This window comes from Hyla sarda, chromosome 7 (genome assembly GCF_029499605.1).
Source record: "Hyla sarda isolate aHylSar1 chromosome 7, aHylSar1.hap1, whole genome shotgun sequence".
NCBI lineage: Eukaryota > Metazoa > Chordata > Amphibia > Anura > Hylidae > Hyla > Hyla sarda.
The window spans coordinates 64,461,597-64,475,448 of NC_079195.1; the positions used below are offsets into that span (position 1 = coordinate 64,461,597).

The following is a 13,852-nucleotide window of genomic DNA, read 5'->3' on the forward strand; positions in this document are numbered from 1 at the left end:
TTCTGGGTGCCTCCCTCCTCTCCTCCAATGAGGGCCAGGCTGGATCTGGCTCTGCCCCCCTTCTCTTTAGGCTTAGCCCTCCCCCCCCTCTCTCTTTCTCCTCTTTCTCTTGGACTGAGTGCCGACTCTTCACACTACAGCCTGCTTTTCCTCTCCATTTGAGGGGCACAGAAACCGGGTGAGACTGCTTCATTTTCTTTTTGCTATCTTCCTTTTTGCTTCCACCTATGTCCGAACCCAGACCCGACCCCACCCCCCACCCCCCTCCAGACAGATCACTGCGGTCCTGGTCACTTATTACTCTTGTGCGGGCTGCAAAATTAAAATGCCTGGTGGTTCTGCTGAACTCACCTGTCCTGCCTGCACCACTGCGCTCCCTTGCCCTCCACCCTGACGCGGGTTTCCCGTTCCGTGGTGACTGTATTGGAGAGATCTTCCTTACACCAGACCTCCAGAGAGGCTCACTCCCCTTCCTTTGATCCTTATTTCGGATGACCTCATAAGTGCCCTAGGGTATTCTCCTCTGTCTCTTCTCCAGAATCCAGAGCTCAGGACAGGCACTCTCCTCATGTGTCTTGCTCCTCCTCCCTGGCCTTCAGACAGCGCCCCTGCTCTAGGAGTCTCTCTCCTGGTCACCGTACTAGGTCTCCAGGTCTGCGTGCCAGATCCGCCTCACCTTCATCTAAGGCTGCCTCCACCCGCGCCCATTCTCCTGGGAAGCTGGAAGATGAGGCATCCGGTTCTGCCTCTGATCCAGAGGACCGAGCCAGCGTGTCTGACATGGTGGACAGCTTGGTGTCAGGGACACCTTTCACCTAGAGGACCCCGGAACTTCCGACCCAACTCCAGAAGTTTCCTTTCATCGCTCCTGTCGCTCTCTTAAGGTATTCAGCTCTCATGCTGAATTTGACACCTTATTAGAAACGGCATGGGAGCATCCAGACAAACGCTTTCAGGGGACTAAGAAGGTTCAGGCGCAAAATCCCTTTGGAAATGGACATCACCGCCAGCTGTGGATCCTCCGGTTTCCTATATGTTGAAATCGATTACTCTACCATTGGCGGATGCAGCATCCTTTAAGGACCCGGCGGACAAGAGGATTGAGGATCTGGCCAAGTTCGCCTTTGAAGCGGCGGGTTCAACCTTGCTTCCTGCCTTCGCTGCTGCTTGGGTGTCCAAAGCCCTTTCTGTATGGGCTTCCTGGTTCCGCCAGGGCATTTTGTCCGGGGCCCCTTTGAAAGATTTGGTGGAGCTTGCTCTGCTTCCTTGCAGTCTGCCCGTTGTACAGCTTTTGCCCCAGGTAACCTGGTGGCGATTCATCTCTTCATGTGGCTCAAGGCCTGGGACGCAGATGCCATCCAAGAAATCTCTGACTGAGCTTCCTTTCTCTGGGATCCGACTCTTCGGAAAACGCCTTGATGAGATTATCTCCGAGGCTACTGGAGGTAAGAGCTCCTTATTGCCGCAGAACTAGTCTTGCCATACCGATTCCCGCAGGAAGTCAACCTCATGTCGGCGCTTTAGGTCTTTTGGCTGGGGTCGGGCAGCCAGACCGCCACCCTCACAGGATAGGAAGGCTCCTTCCTTCAAGGCTCACCCCTCCTGGAAGTCGAATTCTCGTTCCGGCCGTTTTGCGGCCAAGTCAAGTAACCGTAAGCCTCCCTCCGCCTGAAGGGACGCCCCCACCCGCAAATTATTTTCGGGTGGGAGGTAGTTTGTCCCTGTTCCGGGATTGAGTTTGCTTCCTTTCCAAGGGACCACTTTTTTTGATCTCGCCCTCCTTGCTCTCCTTCCTTGGCGGCAGCTTTTCGGGTCAGACTTCAGACCATTCTCGCTCAGGGAGTGATCGTCCCAGTTCCTCCCCAAGGAGCCTTTTTCGAGGTTCTATTCAAACTTGTTCGTCGTCCCCAAGAAAGGGGGTTCCATCCGCCCGATCCTCGATCTGAAGCTCCTCAACCAGCACCTTCTCCTGCCCCATTTCTGTATGGAGTCACTTCGTTCTGTGGTGGCATCCATGGATCAAGGGGAGTTTCTTTCCTCCGGTGGATATCCGAGACGCTTACCTTCACATCCCAATTTTTCCGGCGCATCAGCGTTATCCCCACTTCGCCGTTCCTGAGGGCCATTTTCAGTTTGTGGCCCTTCCTTTTGTTCTGGCCACAGCCCCAAGGGTCTTCACCAAGGTCCTGGCGGCGGTGATCGCCATCCTGCGGGCCCAGGGTGTGTCCATCATCCCTTACCTGGATGACCTCCTTATCAAGGCTCCAACCAGGTACCAGAATCAGGAGAGTCTCCACCTCACTCTTCAGACCTTGTCCCGTTTTCAGCTGGGTGGTTAATCAGGTCCAACTTGGTTCCCACCCAGTCTCTGATCTTCTTGGGACTCCAGTTCGACATGGCAACCGCCAGGGTTCGGCTCCCGCCAGACAAGCGCCGCGCTCTGTCAATAGGATTTAGTCTTCTCTGTCATCCTGTTCCAGTTTCCAATAGTTTCTGCATGGAAGTCCTGGGTCGGATGGTGGCGACCATGGAGGCCGCTCCCTACGCCCAGTTTCATTGTCGTCCTCTTCAACTTTCTCTTCTGTCCCGGTGGGACAAGTCTCCGCTGTCCCTCGATTGCAGGATTATTCTTACCCCTAGGACTCGCCATTCCCTCCAGTGGTCGCTTTGGTCTCCTCTTCTTTGACAGGGGCGATCTTTCCTGCCCCTCCACTAGCAGATCATCATGACTGACGCAAGTCTCAGCGGTTGGAGGGGGAGTTTTCAGGGATCGGACGGTCCAGGGCCGTTGGTCTTCCCAGGAAGCTCTTCTCCCCATCAACATCCTGGAACTTCGGGCAATTTACCTTTGCTTCCTCCATTGGGTGCGCCTTCTCCAGGGCCGTCCTGTTCGTGTCCAGTCGGACAACTCCACAGCTGTGGCATATGTCAATCGCCAGGGCGGCACTCGCAGCCTCACAGCCATGACCGAGGTTTCCAGGATTCTGCTTTAGGCGGAACTCAAACTTCCCTCCATCTCGGCGATTCACATCCCGGGGGTGGACAATTGGGAGACAGACTTCCTCAGTTGCTCCTCTGCCGACCCCGGCGAGTGATCTCTTCATCCAGATGTGTTTGCGGAGATCTGCAACCTCAGAGGAACTCCGGACGTGGTCCCGAGATCCTCTGGCCCTAGCCATAGATGCCCTAGTGATCCCCTGGTCGTACTTCGTCCTCCCCTATCTCTTCCCTCCTCTTCCTCTCCTTCCCAGGGTCCTGAGGAAACTCAAAACAGAGGGCGTTCCCACCATTCTCGTGGCTCCGGACTGGCCCAGGCGCGCGCGGTATGCCGACGTTGTTTGACTAGTGGCCGACGTACCACTATGCCTCCCAGTTCAGCCCAACCTGCTCTCAGGGTCCCAATTTACTGTCGCTGCATTTGACTGTGTGGTGGTTGAAACCGCGGTTCTAAGGGCCAGGGGGTTTTCTCCCCAGGTGATCCGCACAATGATCAGGGCATGCAAGCCTTCCTCTGCGAATTCTTAATCCTTCTCTTCCTCTGTGAGTCTTAATCCTTCTCCCCAGTTGTTTTCTCCCTTCCATGCCTTCTTTCCTTTTTGCAGTCTGGGCTGGAACAACGCTTGGCTCTCAGTTTCCTTAAGGGTCAGGTGTCAGTTCTCTCCATTCTCTTTCAGCGCCCCCTCACATCTGCACTTTTCTGCAAGATCTATCTCATGCTGATGTGCCGTACAGATCCCCTTTCTCATTGTGGTCACTCAGGTGGCCTTCCTCATTGTGGTCATTTCCATTAGGAGAGTTTCAGAGCTGGCGGCTCTCTCCTACCTAGTCTTGCTCCAGGACAAAGTTGTTTTCCGTCCGGTCCCATCATTTATGCTTATGGTGGTCTCCACCTTTACCTAAATGAGGATATAGTCCATCTGTCTTTTTGCCCAGCTATATCCCATCCCAAGGAACGGTTGCTTCATGGTATTGACTTGGTACACGCCATTTGGATTTACCTTTGTCACTTCATCCTTTCACCAGTGTGACTCTTTCTTGGTGTTTACGGAGGGTTGTTGTAAGGGATTTCCTGCTTCGAAGGCGACCATTTCACTGTGGACCCGCTTACTGCTGCAAAGGAAAGACTCCGCCTTCCGGGTTTCGGCTCATTCCACTCGTTCCGTCGGTGCCTCCTGGGCTCTCCGCAACAGCAACCTGGTCATCCTTGCACACTTTTACAAAATGTTACCAGGCGCATAACTATGCGTCCGCTGATGCTGGTTTGGGTCACAAGGTTTTGCAGGCGGCTCTGGCCCAGCCTTCCACCTGAGTTGCTAGGGTTCTCTCCTACCCCGGGGACTGCTTTCGTACTTCCCACGGTCTCTGTGTCCCCAATGGAGCTGACCGAGAAAAGTAGATTTTTATGATTACCGTAAAATCTCTTTCTCTGTGGATCCATTGGGGGACACAGCACCCACCCATTTGTTTTGGTGTCCTTGGTTCAGTTGCCTGTCCGAGGGTTGGTTCAGTTATTGCCTTTCATTTTGTTGCCTAGTGTCAGCCTCCTAGAGGCAGCTGCTTATACCACGGTCTCTGTGTCCCCCAATGAATCCTCAGAGAAAGACATTTTACGCTAAGTTTAAAAATCTACTTTTCCTGGCTATTTTTGCGTTCCACCAAAAAGGCTACTATTCAAGCCTCCACTAAGGCTGTCAGACAACTTAATTTAAAAAGGCAAACTTAGGACTGACAGAAGAAACGCTGAGTGATCGCTAAGAACTTAGAACTCTGTAGATCTGTATTCATTTACACTTGGTTGATTGACATAGATATTAAAGGGGTAGTCCAGTGCTAAAGGTCCTAAGGATAGGTGATAAGTTTCAGATCACGGGGGGGTTCGACCACTGGGGCCCCCCGCGATCTCCTGTGCGGGGCCCCGGCCAGATAGCGGGTGTCGACAACCGCACAAAGCGATGGCTGACACGCCCCCTTAATACATCACTATGGCAGAGCCGGAGATTGCCGAAGGCAGCGCTCCGGCTCTGCCGTAGAGTTGTATTGAGGGGGGGTGTGAGCCGCCACTTCGTGCAGTGGTCAACATGCGATCTGAAACTTATCCCCTATCCTTAGGATAGGGGATATGTTTTTCAGCACTGGATATCTCCTTTAAATGTAATCATAATGATTTATTGAAATACTTCATACTTACATACAGAACTTCCTGAGGCTGCAACACGTTACACATCTGGATCAAATCGTCATGGCAGTGCAGTGGAACAGGTAAGAAAAGTAAATATAGAGAATTAAAGGGGTTGTCTAGTTTAGAAAACCCATTTTTATGCATTCTATTAAGTAACTCAGAGGTAATGGGGAATTCTCTGTACAGAATCTTTGTACAGAATGGTTACAAAAAGCATCTCTGGGAGACCGGACCTTGTCCACATTACATTTTTTACATATTCTACTTTAACCCCTTAGGGACTCGGCCTATTTTCACCTTAATGACTCAGCAAATTTTCGCTTTTGCATTTTCCCTTTTTCCTCCTTCCTTTCTAAAAATCATTTAAATTTTGCACCTACAGACCCATATAAGGACTTGTTTTTTGCTTCACCAATTGTGCTTTGCAATGACATCACTTATTTTAAAATATAACCTGCGGCAAACCCAAAAAAAATTATTTGTGGGGTGAAATAAAATAAAACACCATTTTGCAGCTTTTGGGGACTCCCGTTTCTACGCAGTGCAATATTTGGTAAAAATGACACCTTATCTTTATTCTGTAGGTCCATATGGTTACAAGGATACCCAATTTATATAGGTTTTATTTTATTTTAATACTTTTAAAAAATGATAAACCACATGCACCAAAATTTGTATGTTTAAAATTGGCATCTTATGACCTCTATAACTTTTTTATTTATTAACTTTTTTTATTCCGTGAACGGGGTGGTATGAGGGCTCCTTTTTTGCGCCGTTATCTGTAGTTTTTATAGGTACCATTTTTGTAAATGCACAATTTTTTTACGTGTACGCCATCGATCGTGTGGTTTAGCTAACCTAATATTTTAATAGTTCGGACATTTACGCACGCAGCGGTACCACATATGATTATTTTTATTCTTAATTTCATTATTTTATTTAAAAAAGGGAAATGGTGAGAGATTTAAACTTTTAATAGGGAAGAGGTTAATGAACTTTTATTAAAAAAGTTTTTTTTAGCCCTCATAGGGGGCTAAAACATGCAATCTTCTGATTGCATACACTGATCAGTGCTCTACCATTGCAAAGCACTGATCAGTGTAACCGGCGCTCTGCTGCTCCTGTGCAGGCATGGAGCAGTAGATCGCCGATCGGACAACTGACAGGCAGGTGAGGACCCTCCCATCATCCAGTAAGCTGATCGGGACATTGCGATTTTGTCACTCCGCTGAGCTGCCGGGATTCTTTTACTTTAGTATTAGATGCCGCGATCAACTTTGATCGCAGCATCTAAAGGGTTAATGCTGGGCATCAGCCCGATCGACCCAGCCTGGCATCAACCTTGGGTCCTGGCTGCCTGTAGCAACCGGGACCCACCAGGTTTAAACCCGGTAAACGGGAACAGTGGGCTGTGCAAATGAAAAATAAAAATTTTTATTTTCATGGACCACTGTTCAAAAAATCTGTCAGACACCAGTGGAGTGTAAATGCTCACTGTACCCCTTATTACATTCCATGAGGGGTGTAGTTTCCAAAAAGGGTCACACGCGGGGGGGGGTCCACTGTTCTGGCATCATGGGGGCTTTGTTAAACGCACATGGCCTTCAATTCCAACCAAATTCTCGCTCCAAAAGCTCAATAGCGCTCCTTCTTTTCTGAGCCCTGTATTGCGCCCGCAGAGCACTTTACGTCCACACATGGGGTATTTATATACTCAGAAGAAATGGTGTTACAAATTTTGTGGGCTTTTTTCCTATTCCCCTTGGTGAAAATGAAAAATTTTCAATAACACCAGCATTTTAGTGAAAAAATATGTCTGAGTTTAATGAAAATTCTTCAAACACCTGTGGGGTGTTGAGGGGTGTCTTTCCAAAATGGGGTCACATGTGGGTGTGTGTTTTTTTTTCTTTTTTTGCGTTTGTCAGAACCGCTGTAATGATCAGCCACCCCTGTGCAAATCGCCTCAAATGTACATGGTGCACTCACTTCTGAGCCTTGGTGTGCGCCCGCAGAGCATTTTACATATACAAAATGGGTATGGGTATTACATATATATATAGGTATTTCTGTACTCAGTAGACATTGCGTTACAAATTTTGGGGGTCTTTTTTCCTTACCTCTTGTGAAAATGAAAAGTGCAGGGCAACACCAGCATGTTAGTGTAAAAAAATTAAATTTTTTACAATAACATGCTGGAGTAGACCCCAACTTTACCTTTTCATAAGGGGTAAAAGGAGAAAAAGCCCCCCAAAATTTGTTAGGCTATTTCTTCCAAGTACAGAAATAGGCTATTTCTTCCAAGTATAGAAATACCTGTTACGCCGAGCGCTCCGGGTCCCCGCTCCTCCCCGGAGCGCTCACAGCGTTCTCCTGTTCGCAGCGCCCCGGTCAGACCTGCTGACCGGGTGCACTGCGATAATGTCCCCAGCCGGGATGCGATTCGCGACACGCCCGCTCGCGATGCGCATCCCGACCCGCTTACCAGACTCGTTCCCTAGGGCGCGCGCGCGCCGGGTCCTTGCGATTTAAAGGGCCGGTGCGCCACTGATTGGCGCATGGGTTTTAATCAGTACCTTCACCTGTGCACTTCCCTATTAATACCTCACTTCCCCTGCACTTCCTTGCCGGATCTTGTTGCCATTGTGCCAGTGAAAGCGTTTCCTTGTGTGTTCCTAGCCTGTGTTCCAGACCTCCTGCCGTTGCCCCTGACTACGATCCTTGCTGCCTGCCCTGACCTTCTACTACGTCCGACCCTGCTCTTGTCTACTCCCTTGTACCGCGTCTATCTCAGCAGTCAGAGAGGTTGAGCCGTTGCTGGTGGATATGACCTGGTTGCTACCACCGCTGTAAGACCATCCCGCTTTGCGGCGGGCTCTGGTGAAAATCCAGTAGCAACTTAGAACCGGTCCACCGACACGGTCCACGCCAATCCCTCTCTGGCACAGAGGATCCACATCCAGCGTGCCGAATCGTGACAATACCCCATATGTTTTAGGTCCGGTTGTAAAAAATGAGCCGACCGGACCGAACGTTTCACTCCGGTCGGCTCATTGAAATTAATTACATACGGGAGCGCATATGAAGGCATACGGGAGCGCATAGTTTTAGCTCCCCCCTGCCGTATGCGCTCCCGTATGGGGGAAAACTAAGTGTGAACCCAGCCTTATTGAGTGCAGAATGGGTGAAATTTTTTTTTATTTTTTATTTTTTTTTTGTTTAAGCAATATATGCAAAAAGTGAAAGGGTCTAAAGATTTCTTAAATGCATTATAAAGCAGTGTATAAAAAAAAGTATAAAATGCAATATATATTATATATGATGACTACTTTTATGCATACTTGATGCATATTACAGTACAAAATAATATCTATACAGCTGTTATAATGGCTGTAATTTAGCTTCTTTTTGGACTTGATGGACTTGACTATGAGGTTAGAGGCATGACTGAACCATAAAGAAAACATGTCAAGTCCTCTGTGTACTCTTTTTGAAATCTGTCATTAATGACTGGCAATGACCTTGATATATTCATTACTGATGCATTATAAATGGAGAATTCATTGTAGTGATTTTATAAGAAAAACACTTTAGGAATGTGAGGAATCTAAAGTCTGCATATACCAACAGTAGAGTTGCAGCCTGTTGTATGTGGATCAGTACACAATAGCTACATAATGATTGTAATCATTCTAAAAATAAAAATAAAGAAACCCAATTACCAATATTTTATGGGGCCTTTCATAAATCATTTCCTGCAAACATCATAGGTAAAGGTCAGCAACACCTGATAAACTTAAAATATTTTAATAACCGAAAAAGTGATCCTTTTGTGTGTGCGATTAGTCCAACTACAAATACAAAATGTTTTGGCTTCTAGTCCAGTGTTTCCCAACCAGTGTGCCTCCAGCTGTCACAAAACAACAATCCCAAGCATGCCTAGACAGCCAAAGGCATTTTGCTCTGTGCAGTTTGTGGAATTGCCATCACCAAATTCTGCCAGCGGAAAGCACGTCCTCTCAAAAAATGATCATGTTCATCCTTTGAGCGGAATTCCACTGGCGCTGCATTGCCGGCTATGGAGACAGCAATGCCGTCCACTCCCAAACCATTAGCTGAATACATTTTCCTTATGGTCTATTTACACGGCAGAATTTCCGCTTGCCTCAAATTAAAGCCCATAGGCTACTATGGAATTCCGCACTCCCATTCACACTTATGAATTTCCACTTGCGGAATTCCACAAGCAGAAATTCAGAAGTGTAAATGTCAGTGTGGAATCCCTTAGAAGTCTATGGGCTTTCATCTGAGGCGGAATTCTGCAAGCGGAAATTCTGCCATGTGAAATAGACCCTAAGGGTACGTTCACACGAGCGGATTTACAGTGTATTTTACGCTGTGGATACGCTGGTGAAGGCCCGCTCTATGCTGTCTTTACATGTGCCTGCTCGTAGCGGCAATACACCGCGACAAGCAGACACATGGCAGCGATCTGCGCGGCGTACTCGCACATCGCGGCCACTCTCCCTGCTCTGAGCTAGGCAGAGAGCTCCCGCGATGTGCAAATATACTGCCACTCGCACATCGCAGTGTGTCTGCTCGTAGCGGCGTATTGCCGCTACGAGCAGGCACATGTAAAGACAGCATAGAGCGGGCCTTCACCAGCGGATCCGCAGTGAAATACGCTGTGAAAATCCACTCGTGTGAACGTACCCTTACACTACTCCATTCTTGGCTTCCAGAAGTCTGAGTGCAGATAAGTTCTCCACACTCAAAGGCCTATCTTAAGAATAATAATCATTAACCTATGGCATACATTTGTTGCTTATAAACAGTGTTAACATTTAACCACTATCACTAACTGTTAGGAGAAAACCTTTTATAGTTGTTTGTGAACTTTTTGGAAACCACCACATCTGTGTGCACAGAAATATGTTACTAACAGAAAATTCTCCTAAAACTAATTTGTATAGGGGGAGGTCCAGATAATGAGATCCTCACTGATCTCTAATATAAAGGGGTAGAGGTACTCAGCTGAATGCTGCGCCTGTCTGCTTCTATAAATCCCTACAACATATGCTCCGCAGAGACTAACAGGCGCTTCTGTCCCTTCATTTTAGTGATCAGTGGTCCCATCACCTGGACCCTCAACCAATCAAAACCTCTAACATCTCACTATGGGATTTTCTCATTTGAAACCAGTTTGATTTATTATTAAGGGGTACTCCGGTGGAAAAAATGGTTTTTAAATCATCTGGTGCAAGAAAGTTAAACAGATTTGTAGCAGGAGAGGTTTGCTATTGGGATTTGTTCCTGCTCCGGACAGTTCCTAAATTGGACAGAGGTGTCATCAGAACACTGTGGACAGACAGAAAGGAAATTCAAAAAGAAAAGAACTTCCTGTGGAGCATAAATCCATTTAACTTTCTGGCACCAGCTGATTTAAAAAAAAAATGGTTTTCCACTTAAGTACCCCTTTAAAGTTTAAGCTCCTTTCAGTGGGCATTTGATAATCCAGAAATTCTGCAAGTCCAGCACTTGAATCCAGCACATAACAGCAACATAGTGTGAAATGTGACAAGCCTAGGAGCAGAAGGCTGAGCACAGATAAGCGATTGCATAATGCTGTGTTGAATTGGCTCTCTGCTTTATATGCCCTGTTGATGCATATGGATGCCGGCCAATGCTGGATTAAAACATTTTTTTTTTTTGTGATAATGTAATATATTCTAGGCCCATCATACCCCATAACATAATGGCTTACAACTGCTGTAATGTAAGCCCAGTACATGATGTATTTTTTGTTTACAGGATGCTGATGTCCTTAATAAAGAATGGTATGTTTCATCATGTAACCGGCGCACAGCAGAAGAAGCTCTGACAAGCACAGCCAAGGTATAGCATTTGTTCTTAAAGGGGTTATGTAGCAACTTAAATAAGTTATTCAGCTTGATCTGACTTACCATCACTGGTGTCCTGCATGTATCTTCCCAGTTCCCCAGTGCCCCAATTCCCCCATTCTGTAGTTGTTTTACTTCCTACCCATGCGCACCACTCTAACACTACATTTCCCAGCATTTTTTGCACTGAATTACAGACCTCTAGTAGTTGCAGACAAAGGACGGTGGAGCGCATGCGCGGTTTCAGCGCTATAGGAGCAGATTGTGTGCTCTCCTGTGATTTCAGTAAGGCCAGACCCCTGATGAGACATAGGAATCACATGGTCCATGTCTCGGGTGGGAGGGGGGGTAGGCAGCTTGAGAATCAGATGGAGAGGACTATAGGACGCAGCATTTGAAAGCACTTCGGGGGAGGGGGGTGATGTGGTTGGAACAGGAAAATGACTAAGGAAAGCTAACAATGATTCTTTTATTTCCAACAGGACGGATCTTTCCTAGTAAGAAAAAGCAGTGGACAAGACTCCCAGCAGCCATTCACCCTCGTAGTATTTTACAATAGGCGAGTGTATAATATTCCAGTGCGATATATTGAAGCTACACGGCAGTATGCTCTGGGGAGAGAGAAAAGTGGAGAAGAGGTAAAAAAATATTTGTGGCTAGTCTGTAAGAAAAATACATTTTACTTCTCCAGAGTGATACTGGCAAAATAGAAAAACTGCTGTGAGCAATTTCTAATACAACACTTTTCCTTTATAGAACTTAAAGGGGTGCTCTGGCGTTAGACTTTTTGTTTTCTAAATCCTGTCCAGGCTGCCGGCATTAAACTCAACAAAATTGGACTTACCTTCTGCTGCTCTCCTGGCCTCCACTGTGATCCTCTTACTGGTTCTGGGAGTCAACATGTCAGACTGCATCTCAGCTAATCGCTGGTCGCAGTGGTGTCCTCCCTCGGACACTGAGAGGCAATGTGAGGTATTAGGTCCCGGCACCAGAAAGAAGACTAGGGCTGTGGTTGAATACACCACACTGCCTATAGCCTATCACTGGCTGAGGCGGGACAGTGATTAGCTGAGCTGCAGTCTGACATGTTGACCCCCAGAACCAGGAAGAATATTACAGCGGAGGCCAGGGCAGTGATACCTGAGGAACTGAGGGAAAAGCAGGAGGTAAATCCAGTTTTTTTTTTGTTTGTTTTAATGTCAGCAGCTGTGAAGGGTAAAAAAAAAAAAAAAGGTCCAATGCCAGAGTATCCCTCTGCCTAGAGTTTACAATAATATGTATAGGGAGGGGCCTTATTACTGTCAGCACTGGATATTGTTACACCATGACTCATAGGTAAGGTAAATGACAACGCCGGGCTGTCAATGTATTCATAACACATACAGGACACATACACAAACAGGACACTACACAATACTACGAAAAGATGATTCAGAGTTGTTTTTTTAAGACAGAAGTATTTATTACAACTGGCATGCGAGGCCCTTTTTTAACTTTTTAATAGAAAAAATATAGTTTGATTTTTAGAGGGAAAAATCTTTATCTCCTAACAATGTTACATAGTTAGTACGGTCGAAAAAAGACATATGTCCATCAAGTTCAACCAGGGAATTGAAGGGTGGGTTGTGGTGCGATATTGGGGAAGGGATGGGATTTTATATTTTTTCATAAGCATTAATGTAATAAGATCTGACTTGGTTTGGAAACCCCTAACCATAAATGCACTTTTTTTATGTTCGCTTTATTTTCTCCCTCTACACAGAAATTTCATAGTGTGGCAGAAATCATTGACAATCACCGTCAAACTCCTCTTGTGCTTATTGACAGCCAAAACAATACAAAAGACGCAACAAAGTTAAAACAGGCTGTAAGAATCCCTTAAGCTATTTACAGAACTGTCACGTCACAGTGAAAATGAACAATAAAAGCAACAAAGGATTTATTTGTGGAACTGGAAATAAATCGGTCACTTTGTGTGTACATATAAATATATATATATTTTCCCATGGTGAGCAGACAGCTCATACCATCTTGATTCCTGTACATACTTTTTATAACATACTAATTTTGTGTGCACAATAAATCTGATTTAAAGCAAGTCGTGTGTTTTATTGCTGTTTACATGCAATGCTAAATCTATAATTCTTTCCTATTGCCAGACTGCAGTGCATTGTGGAGGTCTAGGGTGTGTTTTTTTTTATTTTGGATGAAAATTCAGATGAAAACTTTAAGCTGATCATCATGCTGTTAAAACTGAAAGGGTAACTATGAAGCTTTTTCGGCAGCAGGATACGTGTTCAAAGTGTCAGGAGCGCCACCCTCTGCTAAAGTGAGCCGTCTACGAAATAGCCTGACGCCCCATAGACTTGCATGGGACTTCCGGCAATTTCGTACAAACTTTTTTTTACCCTTATATGCTCTTGCTCCTTTTTAACTTACTGCATTTGAAATTTGAGAGCAGAGTAGTTCACAGAAGTTGCACTAAATATTTTTTTCAGCATAAAAATTAAGTTTGTGGAATTTTTGAAAAGTATTTTTATTCAAGAAGAAGTATATAATTTGCAATCTCTCCATTTAACTCCTAAAGGATGAGGTCCTTTTGGTCCTTAAGGATGCAATTTTTATCTAAGTTTTTTTTAATCTCTGCATTTCAAAACGTTTAACTTTTTTTTATATTTCTATTGACAGCCATAAAAGGATTTCTTTTTCTTTTTCGTGGGACGGGTTGTATTTTTAATGGAAACCATTTTTTATGTGTGCATGGGGAGGGGAACTA

The 13,852-nt window shown here is 46.0% G+C and overlaps 1 protein-coding gene across 3 annotated transcripts in view; it reads left to right on the forward strand.

The window, feature by feature from the left end:
* Positions 1 to 13,174, forward strand: part of BLNK (B cell linker) — a 284,825-nt gene extending 271,651 nt beyond the window's left edge. For all 3 annotated transcript variants that reach the window (XM_056529856.1, XM_056529857.1, XM_056529858.1), the window contains 4 exons: positions 5,195 to 5,259; positions 10,988 to 11,071; positions 11,559 to 11,714; positions 12,839 to 13,174. In XM_056529856.1, the coding sequence (XP_056385831.1) occupies positions 5,195 to 5,259; positions 10,988 to 11,071; positions 11,559 to 11,714; positions 12,839 to 12,958 (425 nt within the window). In that variant the 3' untranslated portion in view covers positions 12,959 to 13,174. The remainder of the gene's footprint in view (positions 1 to 5,194; positions 5,260 to 10,987; positions 11,072 to 11,558; positions 11,715 to 12,838) is intronic.
* The last annotated feature ends 678 nt before the right edge of the window (positions 13,175 to 13,852 follow it).